A 19,741-nucleotide genomic window follows, 5' to 3' on the forward strand; every position below is an offset into this window, starting at 1 on the left:
AATGTAGACCAGACATTTCGTGCTGATGTGGATACGTAATCCATGTTATGTATGATAGCAATACAGATCGAAACAGTGATATATATATATATATATATATATGTTGAGCCAAAGAAAAAAAAAATAGCAACAAATGTCATCGGATCAATAAATCGCTCGGGGGACCAACTAAAATTTTGTGGGATTGAATTAAACTGATAATTTTATCGACAAAGATATCTTTTAGCATAGTGTATGCCAATAGACACAAATCTAAGGCTATACTCTACAAGATACCTCAGGTAAACGGATAGAATTGAATGTAGGTACACTACTGTCTCGTTCAGTTTCCCTGACAAAACCATTTTTTTTACTGTCCTTAGATTGTCCTTAGATAGACAAAGTCTCAAACTCCTAAATGGCTTCTGCGAGATATTTGGATAAAGTTTTAGCAGATTAATCGAGTACAAGGATGTCACAAAAATATAGCAAAAAATCATTTAACAGTTTAATTTCATTGATGATGCAGCTGTAAAATTCAGACTGCCATATAACCCTTGCCCTGCCCTATATATATATATATATATATATATATATATATATAATTTCGGAACTAATACACAGTATAGGGTTTCTCGTCTATTTATTAATGAACAAACAATTAATTGGGATGGCCCGGACCAGGACGGAACTGGTCCTGAATGGGTTTCATGCCTAGCCTCTCTTTTCAGGCTGACTTTTTCTGCTACATACCGTTTTTGCCAATATCGGTCATGGCCTCCACGTGTCTCTATTATACATTCGGTAACGGCGGCAGCAAGGCCCGTATAACGCTTCTTCAGCTGTTAGCTGACAACAATTAACAAATTATAGACGTCGATCGGCCGCAATCGTAGTTATAGAAATCAGCGATACAACACCTCCGTTTAGTCTTTGTTCAAATCAAAATATAATTAAAAACTATATTAGCATGGATAGTACTGCGTAGTGTATTCGGCCGTTGATAATGGCTGCGGTACGTATAGTATGACTGATCAAGACCGAAGATTACCTGACAGAATTCGGCAAAGCGACCGCCAGCTCCATAATGACCCAGGACCAGCCATAACGACACTACTACCGAACTGTGATCTTCTTGTTTGAACAATCTCACGATGAACTGCTGCCTAGGAAAATGTTTAAAGGCTTCTACTACAATGCTTCTCAGTCGTCTCATTATGGCCACCTATATTCCTGCGATAAACATGAACATTCGACTACAGCACAAGTGCTTTACGAAGTTCTCCAGCCGTCCAGTGGAATTAAGTTCCTCTAGAAGCGGCACGATAAACAGTAAGCCGTCAAGTTTCGCATCTGTTTTAGTTAATGTTCATTCAATGGCTGGATCCCGTAAAGCTTTAGGTTTCTGCTTGCGAATCCTGGGAGATAAGTTTAAGTTCCTGAACTGTATGTCAATAACTTGTATACTCTACCATGTGATGCGCTTTAGTAACGCAAAAATCTATCGCGTTGAGAAGCGGTTGTTTGCCTGACCACCTGTTTGCTGTGGCGGCGAACCTGGTGATTTTCGGGTTGTTAATCAACGGCAGTATTTAGTTGTTGTGCGTCCCTACAATTGAACAATGACAATATAAATAAGTTATTATTTAGTGTTTATAGGAAGAGTGTAGTACCTTAAAATCGCCGCTATGTATATACATACACACATTCAATATAGCAAGCATACCGGCTCGATGTGCGGCTAACGCCCGGCAATACTTCCTGATGAATCAGATGATACAGAAGCATCTAACTGAGCAACTACCCTTAGCTATTGTCGGTATCATTTTCGCTAATGTGACAATTCAGCTGGACCGCGTTTTTCTAAATTCGGCCTCCTAAGCGGTGTATTTCACAAGCCTTTAAATAAAGGCTGTGTTGGTTATAACCTAGCCACAAACGCAGAAATAAACCATGCAACATCAATACGCACACCGAGTGTTACGCGCCATCTAGCGGCGTCCAGTAGTTCTACATATTCAGAGAAATCCAAGGAACCTACCAGGTTTCTTGCCTGTACACTTACATTAACCTGGTTAAAACGGCCTGGAAAAAAAGTGTCGATTTTTTTCGACTTTCAGTGTTGTTTTAGGGCCGATGAGTTCGATGACGATTACATATATAATCTTTTATAAAACGCTTTTTGCGTGCTCGTTTCAGTGTGAAGTTCATAGCTGAAGGAAAGATGACTAAACAGATGTACGCATCTATAAAAGTTTTTAGCTTCACATTTTTTTTTTCTTTAGGCTATTAAAAGTTGTTCCAGATGGTTAACTATTTCCAGCTCCGTCCATTAAGCGCTGTGTCGTCTGAACAAAAAAATGTCATCATTGAAAGATGATCATCAATATAATATTGTACCACAGAACCGTGCTTGGCAAATCCTCTCGAAAATCTAGAGGGATCATTGCACTTGAAACGTTTCGACATAAAGGTCAGTTAACGATCCTAACGACGAGAGCCGTTCCAGCGAATTATCTACATTTCAACGTGAAGCTCGTGCTTATAATAGTGTCGAAGAACAAGCGACTAAACCTGATTGAATACCAATGGCACCAGCTGCCGATAGCAATGCTCGAGAAGACTCCAATGCGTTTACCTTTATAATATTTGATTTGAATGATTAAAAGGGAACTGAACAAATAGATGGTTGACGTTTTCTACCGCGTACGATAACGACTAACTCAAGGCCTAAGTTATGTGCTAAATTTAAAGTTGGTTATTAGAGTTGAAGAAGAAAGCGTTGCCGACGTTTGAGGAAGATAAAATCTATTGATGCTATCAGGATTCGACGCTACTATTATATTGTATTTGAAGAACTTTCCCTTGTGCGAAGCTTTCCGACGACACTGAAAACTTCAAGCAGTGTTCCGCCGAAAGTTGGCCTCTATTTGCGGCTTAGGAACGGCCGGCTCGATGTATATTATTCGTTAATAAAGAAACTCTATCGATAAAGCTAGTCAGCCGCAGCTGAGCGCTAAGCAATTCAGATAATTTCTGCTAGAAAAATCTCGAGCTCTAAGTTGAATGTCGGCGTCTACATCTTAATGGGGGCGCACGTTCATTTTGGTAGTTCGGTAAATAGCAAGTTACGTTTTGTGTTCCGTCGTACGCTGCAGTTAATGAAATCTTTTATTTAAATGGTAGCGATGGCTTTAGTTTATTCATTGCCCCTTAATGTCAGGACCAATTTGTTAGCAGGATTGCTGTAGGCCATCGTGCTTTCAAAGCCCCGTGCGATTAGAAGCGTTCACCACTGTGACTTGTAGCCGTCTGCATCTGGTTCACGCCTATTAAACTCAACAAGTGTTAAACGCATGTAGCAAACTTAACAGGTTCTAAAAATTACGAATTTCTTCTCGCCGGCAAAGCAAACAGTAACAAAATCTGAGACCAGCGCCAACTTGCAGTTAAGGATGTTTTATTTAATGAAATATTTACTGAGAATACGTAAGTTGATTTTGTAGTATCTTAAAAGTTCTGCGCGGTTCGCAGAGCACATCTGTCGCTGCCTTTTCGAGAAGCAATCGGAAAGGAATGAAAAAGAAAAGGGAAAGTATTATATGTATCTCTGTTTTGTTGTTGTTATTACCGTAATCGGACTATAATATAATAATAATAATAATAATATATCGATTATATTAACGAGAGAATCTCACTGAACATTAGAGGGATGACTCTCACTCCGTTGTCGGTCTACAGTAGTTAATGGTCATATTATGCTGCGCGGAACTTTAAACTGCCTTTTCAACGCTATCGGTTATATGGTACTAAGCAATGAAACATGTGACCCGAACGCTGAAAACTTCTGAAACTTGAATTGCAGCCATAAATCCTGAAAACTCCCGACAAAATTTAGAAAATCGTTTCCGTAGCTTTTTCGTGTAAAAGGGGCTCGCAAATAATTTTCACCTCAAAATAGAAATGTCATTATAATAGATACTTCATGACAGGTATAACTAAATAAAGAATTTCTTATGTTTATGAGTTTGTTGGGAATTAATCTTAGTACGCGAAGGTTTAGCGTTATGCATGGCTTTGTAATGACGTTGATGAAAAGTAGCTCTGGCCTTCCATACGTCCCCCAGTAATGACTACTCTTCAGCGTCAAACCTAATTTATACAAACGCTATAGAAAGCAAAGAGGACATTCGCTCTCGTTCATCGATCACAGTTGCAGACATTTATTGAAGAACTGTCATATACTCGTATATATTTACATAATATGTGTTTTTTGTTTAAATCACTGTTCCATTTTGAAAATTGTCCTTTGTTCCCAGCTCCAAATCGACTCCAACTGAGCTTGATAAAGGAGTGAATTAAAAGCTAAAGCGTAAATACCAACGAGTTCGGTCGGTCGTTTCACAATAATAAAAAAAAAAAAGCCGCTGTAGCCTTTCCTGCCATTCATTACTTCGTGTAATTACCCTGTAAATCGTGATTAAGTTTCGGTTCAGAACTGTTTATATCGAGAAACTCCAACAGGCGGTCAGTCGAAATTGATCACATCAGGTCCGACATTATTATATTTCGTATTTAGTATTAATTAGTTCTCCTTATATTATTTAGCCTTTACATTGGCACGTTTAACAACCATGGTCTTTGATAACCCTACTTGATGGCCTTACTCTGCATTTTTTTTTTGCATAAATTGTATTTCTGTGTTTAGCATGTGCGAGGTAACAAATTCCCATTCCACTAATGTTCTCCTGCTTTCGCTGCAGGATTCACAAGGACACTGGGACATCTTTATCGAGTCTTTCCATGCCAAGACAGATATGTAGGATATGAAACAACGTTGCAGGCCATTATATTATATTGTACCCTGCTGCCATTAAAGCTCCCGACCTAATATTTATGGGTCACAAAGTTGCCAACGGAACAGCCTATGGTTACCTTAGGAACGTGTTTCCGTATATCTTCTTCGGTGACTAACTTTTTTGTACAAGTTTTAATTAACTTAAATGTTAGATATTGAAACGCAAATATTCAAGCGTCTAGCGTATCATAAATGCTGAACTTTTAAGTTAAGATTTGATTGAACTGAAGTTCTTTGCGACATTTTTCCTATCAATGTCGAAACGCTCTTCGAAACGTTTTCGATAATGTTCATATGAAAGCGGTCCTTAATTTTCCGATGCCAAATAAAAAAAGGTTGCAAGTTTGACTTCGCTGTTAGGGATCGTTAAAATTCTACATTCGTTCCTACTACTATAGCTTTAGACGGCTGTCTTTTTCCAGCACCTCAAAACGAATCGAATATCGGTATGTGGCCAACTTAGAATTTGGCTCCCATTTCACCACGTGTCTTTAAATTTAGTAACAGGCCAACACGTTCCTGTTGAAGTGCTTCACAGAAATTTGAACCTTCGATTCGAACCTTTCCTTCGCACTTCAAGTCCCAGCGCATCTATTGATGTTGTTATTAACTGAGAATTCAGCGCAAGTAGCTTTCGAAGTTTGGGTTCCGCTGTTCATTCCTGTGACGTTGAATTCGGCATAATAAGATGCTGATTTTGTATGTGGCACATTTGAATATCGTCTTATTTTAACACATACTGATATGACGCCTGACCACCGAAGGCAATCTCACTATTTCTAGCTAATTACATGCGAACTATTCCTTTTAGCGTGGTCGGTCACCCTCGAGGTTTACATACTTCTCCAATCAGACCAGCAGACCACCGCATTGAGCAGATCGAACGTCTGCTAGTCGTATGCAGAATTCTCAGATGTATTCAGAGTTTCATGGTAACTTTTCTAGGACTCAGACGAATCGTGATCGCAAAAGTTTCTTTGGCAGATCGGGCCGTTATAGTCCATTATTGAAAACAAACGATTTTCGACTCCTGCTGGTGCCCAGCGCATCGTCACCTCCGGAGTGGACTGTCCATTGCATCCTCTCCGTCTCTAAGGATGCACAGGTAACAGCGTCTATCGTAGTTTAGCTCGCAGGGTTCGGTGAGCAAATGACGACCTTAAGCTAGAAACTGATATGGTGTTCGCAGAAGATGTAGATGTGTTGATCACGTATAGAAGTCCAACCATAATATCTGTGATTTGTTTAACAACCTGTCAGAGAATAGTTGTACCCTGGCCTGTACCCCTAGGCAACGGTATACAAGCAGACGACGGTGGTTGCTGTAACCATATTAATAACAATTCTAACGAAAGCCTTTCCTAAGGCTTGTCCTGCAGTCATCGTTGTCAGTTTTATAGACGAACCGATTAAATACACATAACGAAATTACATAACATCTAATTCGCTGATAGGAATAGGTTTGTGGACTAGCAAAATTTCAACAAACACGGAGTAATGTGGCCTTATCAGATCAATTAATGCATTGTCGTCTATTCGTGGGAAAAAGTTTACTTACATTCAAAAACAACAGTATTTACCACTATTGCATTGGCTGTCACCAAACACCACGGTGTCTTCATTTGACTTTATTCGAAAAAACAACTAGACGTTATATTGTTATAGTACTTGATAATTTAGTGTTTTTAACAGTCAGAACAAACAAGTAGACTATAAAGACGTCCATTTTATAAAATTTAACTAAGCTAATTCACTGTGTATATTTCGCTTCACGAAGATAAAATGTATGTCGTCGCCGGGGCTTGAACCTGTTCAGGTTCAAATCAGAAAATACAATAGTAAACACAAGATCAACTGAGAGAGTTAGTTCTATCGACAGAGTCATCATTAGAATGGTCCGAATTCCGGCGAGCATTCAAATGATGGAAAAGAACTACCCGGTCAAGGAAGACATTTTATGAACTACAGAAAGGCTTGCTTCTTTAGAAGCAAGAGGAGTTCGCATAAGGCTCTATTCGAATATTCTATGCCTCGTCCTTTCGTTATGGATCTTTTAAGAGATCCATATATAATGGATAGTTTTTTTCTATCACTTTTTCTTATTTCAATTTAGCTAAATGCCTCAGACCTCATGTCCCGAATCGCCATAAGCCGTTGCACCAGAGAGAAACTCTATCTCTGGCTGTCAATTAGTAACAACGTCCCCTCTGAAACGTGCGTACGCAGACACAGTCACACACACACACACACACACGATTTCCATTTCGAACATAGCCTTGCAATTGCACTGAAGCTCAAGAAGACACGAAATAGTTATGTTAGAATCTGTAGCAGGTATGTTTTGGTCACTCTTTGTCTTACACAATTCGCCTCAAGATCTTCTCGCACAGAAGATCGAGGTCGATTTAGTCTATCCTATAGTAGTTGACAAAACTAGCAGAGTTTGTTTATTTACATTATCTAACTCCATTTGCATATCAGCTTTTTTCATCTTATTTTTTATAGGTTTCTAGGTTTTTATAGGTTAGGTATAGGAGAAAAGGATACATATAAATCGTCATTGTAACATTAATAATACTATTATTACTTTACAATAATATCATAACGTTCACGGAGTTTAGGTATTCGCTTGTCATATATGTTTATATATATAAAAGTAAATAAAACTTGCTTTTCGGCTAGAAGGTTTGTCAAGCCTCTAATGGTATTTTTATCAACGATATAATTAATATATGGACCTTAGCCCCGTTTTTTTTGCTCAGTTGCTGGCATTTTCGGTATTATCACTATTTTTATGGGTGAGACCTCAAAGTAGGGGAGGTTCCGTAGTATCAGTAGGATCAGATGCCGAAGTCACATGTCGGAAGTAAAAATATCGGTATATGCCTCGTTGATCAGCTCTTAGTAATTCTCGTTTAACATATGATCGTGTTCTACCATCTACACTCAATGGAAGTTGTCGCTCTATCATAGTTAAAAGACCCAAGACAATAGCGTGCACTGTACCGTTAGCGACATCTACTGCGTGCTCGTGCTGTACACACAACTTGCTCTTGAACAAATAATAACATTAGCATAATATTCGTCTTAGTACGATATTATATATAGTAGTCTTTATCAATCCGGTAGCCGTGGGGGACTATTAGAAATGATCAATCGTTTTTGTTTATTATATCTACTATAGTATGTATTATACTCGATGTTCTCTTACGTGCATGCAACAATCTCTTACGATGGGGACGGCCCTGTATCACGTGTCATTATCATTTTTATAAGTCGCTTACGATGCAGTGATGCCGCTTGAAGGTCTCTGCTAACATATAATTTTTGGAAAGGACGATTATCAGAGAGTTTCCTCTATTCAAGTTACCCAATAGCCCATACTGTATATTGAAGTAGCATACATCATCTCCTTCAAATAGGTATTAGTGTGCATATATATTGCTGTTTTCAGGCTTGCAGATGGTCTCTGATAGGTAGTGCTATGTGCAATGTTTCGTTTCTGTTATGGTTTTAATTGTTTGTTCATCAAAATGCAAAAAATTATATGTTTCAAACATTGCCCTATTTACGAAACAAGGAAATGTTTTGCCTTTAAATGCCCGCGTAATTTAAAACATCATTTATTCTGAATATCATACATTATGTACAGGACGAAACCGCCGTTGATGCAGTTACAATAGACTGGCAAGAATGGATATAGGGTTAAGCTACGGAAATCTTTCTGCTCTTAAAACATTCGTTCAACGCGTTGAAAAGAACTTTTTGTTTATTTCAACGAGCAGAATACAGATTGGAGATCCAATGAATGGATTTATATATGCCGCTGTTGCCGAACCGTTGCAAACTGTGCTTCCACACCTAAAGGCCTATAGGAATTAGAATAGAAAATGGCGGTAAATTTCAATAGACTTCACAGATAATTTACCTCAGTCCTGCTATAAAATATCTCTTTGAGTAATCGGATTGGCTGTACCGTATATATCATACCTTGTAAGTTTGCCAAAAATAATTTTTGTCTGTAGACGCGAAATTATTAAATGTACGCCCCACTAAAGCGAGTGTTTTTTTGCGCCTTTCCCAGCAAAAACCATGTTTGAAATTTAATTGCCGAAAATACTATATACGCAGTCCTTGCATCACATTGATTAGTTAGCAGTTTAAAATGAGAACTGAAATGATAAATATTGACATCCTGATTTTTTTTTTAACCAAATAGTATATGTTCTTTGATGTACGTATGTTTAGGCGGAAAGTGTATCGTTGCTTGCGTTTCCGTCTAACTATTTGCGCGGTTTTTTCGAACACTCACTGTATGCGGGTCTATTCGGCCTAGCTTGGAATCTCTGAAGACCCGGTAAAGGCCTGAGTAAGAGGCCCTGCTAAGTGATGACAACTCGTCGAAGGCCAACTGACAAAAACGTATTGAAACAAGTTTCGAATATATGTGAGAAATGCTTGGTTGAAACGTCCAATGCAAGACGTACCCGATGCTGTACGTAGTACGCAGAGTTGATATCGATATAACGCCCTCTATGGGTATCAGTACCTTTGAGGGCTTGTTCAGCGCAAAATACGGATCCGCTAATAATGCTGCCGCTGCTGTTGTGGGGCACGCAATGGCTGCTGATACATGCTGTTGTCTATGGCCTGCCCTGGTTCATCCACGAACAGATTTGTCGCTCACGGGTCATCTGCTTAGGCTAACATCGCGTATTCTCAACGCAGGCTGATAGCATATGACATTTTCGGTAAGGCGCAATAAAAACTTTTAGCCGCATTTACCCCTGACGGAGCGTGCGGCCTGAACCTGTAATAAAGCAGAGATCTAGAAATTGTCTTACTAGGTTAAGTAAATGGTCAGAGAATAGATGAACGTAAAAACGATATTTTCGTGCATGAACTGGTCAATTTAGCCTTCTTGTTAGCCCCAGAATAAGCCGAGAAGTAGGTAAGATCTCTCTTTAATCATATTGTTGGTATAAAAGAGATCTATCGATCGCCTGTTGGCGAGTTGGTTTTCCCTCTTTTCAATATATTTTACTGTAAAATTTCAGCCGAACACGCTATGAAAGATATTTTTAATATTTTCACTATCTTTCAAAATTTAAAAATATGTCTTTGATTGAAAACACGCAACCGTAATGTAATTATGGTGTTCTAAATTTTACCATAAATCGCGCAGGGACCAGAAATGCCACTGCAAAACTCACGTGGTTGATCCAGAAAATGTATTTTTTGGTCGCAAATTGTTAACCCCTTTCTCTCTCTCTCTCTCTCTATATATATATATATATATATATATTACGAACCTATATCAGAAGTTATGTAAGGTGTCAAGGTGGGCTCGGTTTGTACAGATCCCTGTGTCTCCAAAGTCTGCGCAGACGCACAGAACCGAAGGCAGAGCGTGCGAGTCCCACGTAGCATCGAAGGTTGACGAAGTTGTGAGCAACGCCACAAGGCTACACGGTAAGCGTCGACGTGAGCGAAACTGGTAAACCAGGCCACGGGCCTGAAATACGACGGATCGAGCAGCCTAATGGTACGCGAGCTTGTTTTCTATACTACTTTTTCCAGCTTTTTTTTTTGTGAAAACAAGTCCCTAAAACTACGTATTTGGTGTAGCATCAAGGATCCGTTTCAGATCAGGGAAGTATTGCTGGGCACTTCTTTGCCTCCGAGTAGATCCATGGATTATTATAAAAGAAAAAAAATATCCAAGGGGAGCAATTAGTTTGACCTATTTTTGAACTACTTCAAATGTAGTTGATATTAAAGACCTTTTATAACATACGACAAAGAAAACTACAGTTTAAACATGTTTTCAGGGTATCTTTATGTAATGCATACAATGGCTATACACATTTTTCTCAGACACATGCTTCACAAGGCACGCTTCCACATATCTCAATAATTGTCACCCTATCCCACAAATTACATCGTGTGAAAATCCTACAGACTCGTCCTGTCTCCTATGTTAAATTTGTGGTAGTTGCTAATGTTTACAGCTTGACCAGTTTTCCCCTTTCGAGTCGCACCTTTCGAAGTACAGTCCTTGCGTCCATATGCATTGCTAACGAACTAAAGTGTAGAAGCATTTCGTCCAGGCTCATATTCTGGGTGACGGCATCTTGTCCATAGACGGAGATTATTGCTACACACACAAACAGATGAAAGTGTGCGGTCAACCACTGGGACCAACAGGCTTCCCAAATTAGCAGCGACTGCGCAGGCAGAAACTCCCGTTTGAAGCACAATAACACCCAACGATGAACGAAAAGCAGTTCGAGCGCATCGAGATGCTGAGATAGGTGACGATAGAAGGATGGACAGAAGAGCTTCAATAACTCACGGAGATAATTCTACAAAGGAAGCAAACAAAAATGAAACACATGCAGAAACTTTATTATTATTATTACTACTAGTATTGCTATTAAATACATGTGTCGAGTTTTACGTTAAGGATCGCTTCACGTAGTCGGCATTTTCCGGAACGTATCTGCAGTCAGCTTCGAGCCTAAACTCGACCTTTCATACTTCTCGGTTTATTAGGATAACACGTTAGGACGGCTCCATCACGACGATATTCTATTGATTCAACTTAAATTTTACGTCCGGTAGCGCGCTTCAGTATCTGGATTATAAGATCGGCTCAGATTGTCAACGCGTAACGGGACGCGGATGCATCGCGGAGACATTGTAACTTTAGTAATTACTAATTCGATGAAATACTATTATGCATATCATACAAAATGGCCATTTCTAGATTTTACGTCCGGCGATCCAACATCGCTTCAGACGATTTGTCTAGGCCAGTACGAAATGAACGGCGTGTCTACGTCCGGCTTCGAATTCTCGAAGCTTCGTAGGTAAGAAGGCGAAATTGGAGTCTATTAATTTTAATCAAACACGTTACCCACTGATTATTCTGGCTTTGTTGTGATACTTGTTGTTATTGTTGGTAACGTATAGACAGCAGAGAAATGTACCTTCTGCCTATAAATCGTATATATATTACCATATGTTTTATGCTGGAAAAGCGTGGAACATTGATTGAAATATCAATTGATACATCGTATATCGAAGAGCTTATTGGTAATGATAACTTGTTTGTTATATCTGGTTACATCGTATTACAAGGGGGAATGTAGCCCCCAATCAAAGCTTGGCTTCATCTTTCGTCATAGCAGCCACAACATTATACATATAAAGTATTCTCATGCTTAAAGACTTCGGTCCGTGTCGGACATGAAATAGCGTCTCTCTTCGCGAAAACCACATTTCCAACCTGACCTTTAAAGTTGGCCTGTGGAAGAGACCCAAGGCGTATATATATATAGGTAAAGTTAGTCTTTAGCAATATATGATGCTATAATACATTTAATATGAAACCTAGTTTTAATGAGGGTTTTGATTAATTGACTCCCGTTAAGCACGTACTTCAATGGCTGCCCTTCGCACCCGTTTCAAGGAAAAGGACACAGGCGTAGTATTCCTTCACTCCAAAAAAATTGGATTTTTTCAATATTTTAAAATCAACTCATGCTCAGCTTTTGTGTCCTGCATGTATATGTTGAGATGGTGTCAAGGGAAGGCATATGAACATTTTTTGATAACGTCAGCAACTCTTGTTTTTTGCATGGGTTTGAGTGAGTGTCCGTCTTTCTGGTAAGCGCGAAAACAGTGCGATAATTTGTTATATAGATGCAATTGTTATCTAGAAGATAAGATAAAAATCCTTTAATTGTACTAACCAGGTTATTATCCATATCGGTGTCCGTTGGACAAGACACAAAAGATGTTCGCTGCATGAGACCGGCAAAACACCAAAAGGTTTCTGCTTCGTCACGAATTTCGAACAGAATGGGCGCCAGCAGGTCTGACATTCCCTGTCAATTCGATGTCGATTTAGTAATAAACGGTGCCATAACAAGAGCATAGAACAAACTCGTCATTTTTTTACTTATACCTTTTTGATTACCGTGCAACTGTCAAAAAAAACTTCAGCTTCATCATCAATCTGAGTAATAAGTAGCTAAACCATTTAGTTACTCTGTCTTTGCCCATGCCCATGCCCATGTCCAACGTGAACCTTACCGCGCGCATCCACATCACAAGTTAAATGCGCATTGCCACTGTCAAGCATTTTGCTCGCGTTCTAATGCCCGATCGCTCCAATATAACGATCAATCAATGATCAGTGCTCGCATCGTCAACGATCGTATGGGTTTCTCCTCTTAATACTTTGCATAGACCTACGGGTGGACTTGATACGGCCAACGGCGGCCAAAACTTATCAAATTCACCCATGCTCAGGTGAACCATGAGGGTAGTGTATGGTCGAATGTTTGACCCGCCGTCCTAATACCTGAGCGTAGCCTATTTGTGGGTTGTGGACCGCGTAGTTGAGAAGGATCTCCTTCATCTTCGATACGTTCACATTGTCCTCTCCTGCATAGAATGGATTACTTCTGCAAGCAAAGAGAGATAAGTAGGTAAATTGCGAGTCGCGAACGAGACAAAATATAAGATATTTTTTGAATCATCGTCCATTGATACATGATAAAGTCGTAGCATTTGCATCGAGCTGGCTCGATCTGTAGCCACAAATACATGGTGTGCTTTCTCTCGGTTCGCGCCATATATCAATTGAAATTATTTGTTAGCTAATTTTTTTTGTTTTTCTTGTATCACTAAATAACTTCTACAAATATGTTAAAAAAAAATGAGTGAATCATATGTAAGGTTTTCCAGGCTTTCTGTGGGTTAAAGGCTATGCTGACTATGTATGATGGTATATATACTGGAGAGAATGGAAATAGAAAAGGTGTGAATTTGTTACACTTTCAGCTGTGAACTGTTAGAAAAAAGAAAGAAAAAATGTTCCATACTTTTTTCCTGATATACCGTTCAAAAACGCCCTTTCATCTATATCATATTGTAACAGTATTATGTTATGAGTGCGATTTAAACTTGAAATAGTTCCTTAAACATAAAGATTTCTCGTACAAAAAGGATTTATCACGCTAACTGAGCTACGCTCTTTATCAAGGCCGAAACACTGCCGAAACAGCCTAAGGCTTTGTAATTTGGGTCCTCATCTCTAAATCATAGCGCTGCATATCATCTTGGCTGGTATCGAGCGATACCTCCTTACAGAGAATTGTCACCAGTGATAAGAAGTAATGGTTATACATCAAAATGAACTAGAGATTGCAATGGGTGTCTCCAGGAAGGGAATCAAGGCCAAATATCCGCGTAGTTCTTCGTTTGCGTTTGTTAGGACTGCTAGAGCCTAAACTACCCAGTATTACCTCTTTCGAACTATGGAGTTGATGAACACATTTACTTGGCCCAGTTGCATAGAGTTATCCTAGCTATTCAAAAAAAAGACCAGACAAACGAAGTTAGATCGTCCTGCTTTATGACAACGCGAGGCCACATACCACAAACATCGTCAAAACTGCTCTCCTGGACTTCGAATGTGAACTTTTGTTGCAGTTTTAATATTTTTTTCCGTTTACTGGGCAATCATTTTCGTGGCTTTATCTTTCATACAGTTCAACGAACTGCAACAACATTGGTAAGTTTTTAATGAGACAGGATGGGAAAGCCGTGAACCATGACGGGGGATACATAACATGGCACCTTTCATTCACTCAAAAAAGCGCAGGACTTTTATCTTTATTCTAATATAAAAACAAATTTGAATAAGCCAAGCACGTTAGTAGCTCAACTGTGACGACCGTTTCTTCATACATGGCGGTGCATTTGCCATGAAAAATATTGTTTCTTAAAACTAGTCCCACGCGAGCCCGTACAACACTTTCCACCACAAAACTTGAAATCTCTATCTGACATGCAGCTACCTCACCCAAATTACAGTAATAGGTTAGTGTAAGTATGAAGGTATACAGTGGCCTGAATACGACAGGAGAGAAGGTTAGGTGGTTTAGGTTCTAGATTGGAAACTGCATGAGATGGTATTTTCAAAAAAACGCCGCTTGTCACTACGTCAGTCTACACGATAGTTCGTTACCACTCACTTAGCTGGCGATGATCTAAAAGCTACACAATGTCCTGCTGATTTGACATAAAAAAAAAAAAGACGTAACACTTAGATCATAAGGTGATGAACGTCATTGAGCTTATGGGCGTCGAAACTCTTATCTGAACTATAGGCCGCGCATATAACGTCTTACGGATAATAATACACGGACGAAATAAATGAGTCATCCCTTGAAAATTCTTAATACTGCCACAGTCTAACTGACCTTCTGGTTTTGCAATAGCAATATATTCGGGTTGTATTTCGAAAAGGTGGGAGAACTGCTCGCTTTTACTATTTTTTTAGAGTAGATCTAGGCTGGTCATCTGTATCAGATAAACTCGCAACTGTTTGCAGCTAAGTTGTCGCTCAATTCAATTAGGATCACTTAAGCATAACCGCTTTTTTATGATAAAAGTAGAAGGAGAATTAAGGACTTGCGTCAGAGAGAGGCCAACTCCAGGTAGGTATATCCTTAGAAATTGTGTGAGAGTAAAACTAAAGGGGGAATAATTTGAAAAAAACTGCTTTAAAATACGAAGAACGTTGCTTCCTACCAAAATCGAGTCGTACTAAACTTGTTGAATAGTAAGTTAGCATTCACGGGGGATGTCTTTAGGTATCGGTTGAATGGTTACTGCAACTATTTGGTAACTGAACTTGAGTTTAATTCTACTGACACTGCTTGCGCTTGTTATTATTGAAATATTCTATATTTAATTACTAAAAAGACAAAAAACTTCTTCAAAATCCAACTAGCACTATCTCACCGTGCATGTGTAGCCGCCCGAACTACCCTTCGCCATAAACCAACAATGGTATGTAAGCGTATTGTTTCCCAACGGCTCTTCACATCATCGATCACCGCGAACGAAATATGCTTCTGTTCGATTTTTCCCGTTATCAGTCCGTACCCATCAACGTACTTTTAAGATAAACCTGATTAGTCAATAAATAACACTGAACAGACAACTACCGTGTAGCGATCGATGCTGCATAATTTTCAGTGATAGATCCCTGAAGTTTCTGTTAGATGTAAAGTTTATCAGAGACAAATATTTTGATAAAATAGTGTTTAAGGAAATTGTGGACTGAATCCAATAGAAGGTCTTCTTCGTGATGTCTTTTCGTCGTGCCTCGAAGGAAGCAGATGAATATAGGATTAAGTAAACTAACCTGTCACACTCTGAATCTGTACGTATAGAAACTGAACAACGCCATGTATGCACATTGATTATATAACACCGTGCGTATAGTATCTATTAACTTGACGGTCAGGGGGCAACTGGTTACCTTAACTATTGTTTTTAATAAACTTGATTGAAACAGATGAGAGAATAGCTTTTCTATAAGAGAATAGCTTTTCTAAATGTCACTTCGAAAATTTTTGCTTGGTCACACCATTGTACCGTGTCGACGTTGAGCTACGTTTTTTCGAAGGCTTCCTTCTTAGCGTGAACTCGAGTCCTTTATTTTCTTCCAACCCTACAACGTTCCCGGGCAGGACGTAGATTCCATATGCAGCAATGGGACGTTGTGTGGGAAACGACTTCCCAGATAGTTCCCATCTTTTTGGTTAAGTTAGATCCGGACTACCTACATGAACCTCCTAGACGGTCTTTTTTCTCTGAAAATCCTTTCCGCTGATGAAGAAATGCGAGAATGACCATTAGCTGTTTGTCATCCACCCTGGCTCTGTTGATATTGTTACGTTTTGCGAGCTACTAGATTGTATCTATATAAAATGATTGCCATAACGTGTCTACTATGTTGTTTGTGAAATGGGAAATCTTCAGTGGAAATTATAGTTTCGCCGGTAGCGATAACCTGTATGAGGTCTTTTATCGAATGTTCTAGTATTAACGATGAAAGTAATGCCTGCAGGAATTATTGCTCAATACATTCAAGGCCTTAGTTAAGCAGTTCATAATACACAGTAACACAATGCAGCAGACATTATTAAAAGTAACAAGTTACGGTAGTCGCTTTGTAGACTGAACTATGGAAAAAAAGATACTGGAATACACCGTGTAGTCAGGCGCCGTTTGCTTGCCATAATATATGCTCTGGTGTTTGTACGCACGCACGGTAGTGACCCCATCATTATGTATAGAGACCTATTATGTTTGAATGGAAAGCCGGTATGAGGTAGCCTTTAAATGATATAGCTTCAACATAAACAAACCACTGCAACATGTATTGGGTCTCAGGTAATCCGTTTTGTTCTTTTCCTTCTCGAATATGGCTCTCAGGGGCAATCGTATGAGTTTTACTGCGAATCGAGGGAGGTAAGGATAATAATAGATTTGAACTTTCTCAGGTTCAACAGGTAAATTATCGCCCACTCACCACAGCGTTCCTATGAATATAAGCGCTGCCCAGTTGTGTCCCTCCAGTCGTGAGCTTGAGACTTCCTTGAACGGCCGCTAGGTTAGATACCGTGCAAATCAACATCGGATGTCTCGTCCCTGCTGCGCAATCGTTGTTTATAATATATCCTAAATAAGGCCTATGCGTTTCTTTCCAACGATAGAAACTCGCTAAATCTTTTTTCTGTGCAGGTTACTTTCTGCTCGAGTTGAAGAAGTACAGAACTAGAATATGATCGATCATGCGTGGGAATCGGAGGTTGGAGGCGCGTTTTAATTGCCCACAAAACGAATGATTACGATGATCGGTGGAATGACGTGTTTATTTGCAACACAAGAGCTCCATAGGTTAAATCTTGACATCATTAACATATGTAATTTTACCACTAGGTACGAACAACACCTTTTGAAAAACTACTGAGGTATCAGCAACCTCTCTTGTAAGATCATTAGCTTTAATGTGTCTTACCTTTTTACATTCTAGATAGCTCATATTATGTCATGTTCCACCGGCAGTTACGTATTAAAAAACCGCCACGTTTACATAATATATATATATATATATATATATATTAGTGTCCAACTTATTTGTAATTATACAAGTGTTACTCATAAATACTCTACTCTTTTGATATCCCTATAGTTAGAGTTTTGCTAATAAAAATTCCACTTACCGATCTGTTCTAACGACGTCTTTTTCAACAGTACACTCATAATCACGATAGAATTTATCCCGCTGTTCCTGGGTCATGAGTTGCCGTCGTCGCTTAATATCCTGATAATGGATATAGTTATCAGTACGGATACGGTCCCGCTCCTTCTGGGTCGATTCAAAGGAGTACACAAATAGAAGGAAAGGCCAAACGTGACGTCGAACTCCTGGTTCGACACCTGCCACGACATGATAAATGCATCAAAAGAGAGAATCGACCACATAAAGTTATGACAGGTTAATACCAACAAAAAAAAGTTGTATTTATGTAGCAACGCCATATCGCATACAATCCGATTCATACTATTACTAACCATTACTAGTACCAAGTGTTAAACTCTAAATATCTATTTCATTGCCCTCTAAGCAGTACTGATGAAACCAATTGGTTTAATTAATTCTCGAAATTCATTGGGTATGCTCGGAGAATTTTTAGTTTCAAGTGTTACATTTGGTGGCGCTGCTGCTGCCTTGGTTAAGCAATGATTCGACAAGACGGCTGGGTCCTCGCACTACAAAACGAACCATGCGTTTATCTCCAGTTCGGATCCAGGATCCTGCTGGACGGGGCTTTAGGTGTAGTATGTAGGCTCTTCTGTTCTCAGTGCACCGTAGCAAGAACTTTTATGGCAAGGAGTTTTTCTTTTTTGATGGGAGTTTTGGAGACGCGTGACGCACATACCGGTAGCTTGCCGTGCTTGAGCCGGATCGTCTCCCCCTAGTGCGTCAAGGGTAAGGACTGCCCTACCATTACTTTATCGTACTTGTACGAAACCGACGGCTAATAAAACAAGGACCTCGGCGTGTACGATGGGAGCGAGGCGATACTGAAATTTGCTATTTTAATATAGAAAAACAAAACAGAACCGCCTATTTCGCTGGTACCCCTTCAAATTCGACTGGAAAGAAATGGCACAACAGCAGCAGTAGGTAGGAGTCAAAGACGAGGAAGTCAAACATACTGATGTAACGGGTGACTCGACAGTTGCGTGCTATTCTAGCGCCTCAAAATCAGAGTTCCTCAAAGTTTACGAAATACTAGTTATTGCCTATTTTAACGAATATGGTGTGTTTAGCAGTGAAATTTTGGGTTTCACGTCCGAAACTGCATTAACATCTATTTTGTCAGATCGTCAGTATGTAGCCAGAACGCTGTGAAAGGCTACGAGGCCTATCATGGGCAACTCTTATTCTTACAAACGGTGACAGCATAGCATAAGGTGGAATAAGGGGGAATCGGAAAAAATGGATATCGTTTCCACCAGGAGTTATAGCTACCTTGGTTAAATATTTCTCTTGCTCTAAAATCTCACCCTCCAGTGGCGGGTGCACTATTCACACGTTCATAATAATGATCTATGTTATTGTAGAATTATTATAAATATCCTAAGAAAGCGAGGAACTGATATTGGCTCTTCAAACAAATTTGATACAGATCTGACAAAATCGGATTTATTGTGATGGATATTTCTGTAAATAAAATTGTGTGGGAAAACTGTAGCGTAGGCCGACTTATATGTATATGATTCGAGGGATCATTAATGGACCGTGCCGCTCGTAAAACAATAACTTCAATGGTGATAAAATCGCGGATGCTCTGACAGGTACAATGTCGGCCTTATTTTAATAGTGCCATTGGAGGCGCAGGAGCTTGAAGGGGTCACCAATGAAGTAAAGCACCGTCATTTTACTATTGTTTTTTCAAAAACGATAGGAGAATAGTCATATATATATATATAGATATGTATATATATATATATATATATAAAGCC

At 39.3% G+C, this 19,741-nt stretch overlaps 1 protein-coding gene across 15 annotated transcripts in view; it reads right to left on the bottom strand.

Annotated features, from left to right (window-relative positions):
• Positions 1-641: 641 nt before the first annotated feature.
• Positions 642-19,741, bottom strand: part of TBC1D16 (TBC1 domain family member 16) — an 83,568-nt gene continuing 64,468 nt past the window's right edge. For 12 of the 15 annotated variants that reach the window (XM_086986693.1, XM_086986689.1, XM_086986684.1 and 9 more), the window contains 6 exons: positions 17,932-18,148; positions 13,209-13,311; positions 12,595-12,729; positions 10,879-11,202; positions 10,150-10,352; positions 4,176-9,647 (listed from right to left, as the gene is read on the bottom strand). In XM_086986693.1, the coding sequence (XP_086842819.1) occupies positions 10,155-10,352; positions 10,879-11,202; positions 12,595-12,729; positions 13,209-13,311; positions 17,932-18,148 (977 nt within the window). In that variant the 3' untranslated portion in view covers positions 4,176-9,647; positions 10,150-10,154. Of the gene's footprint in view, positions 1,589-4,175; positions 9,666-10,149; positions 10,353-10,878; positions 11,203-12,594; positions 12,730-13,186; positions 13,312-17,237; positions 17,360-17,931; positions 18,149-19,741 lie in introns of those variants that run through there. The other 3 variants (XR_015326100.1, XM_086986685.1, XR_015326101.1) reach the window with 3 other exon arrangements.

The sequence above is a fragment of the Varroa destructor genome, unplaced genomic scaffold (genome assembly GCF_002443255.2).
Source record: "Varroa destructor unplaced genomic scaffold, Vdes_3.0 BEIS01000004.1, whole genome shotgun sequence".
Classification (NCBI taxonomy): domain Eukaryota; kingdom Metazoa; phylum Arthropoda; class Arachnida; order Mesostigmata; family Varroidae; genus Varroa; species Varroa destructor.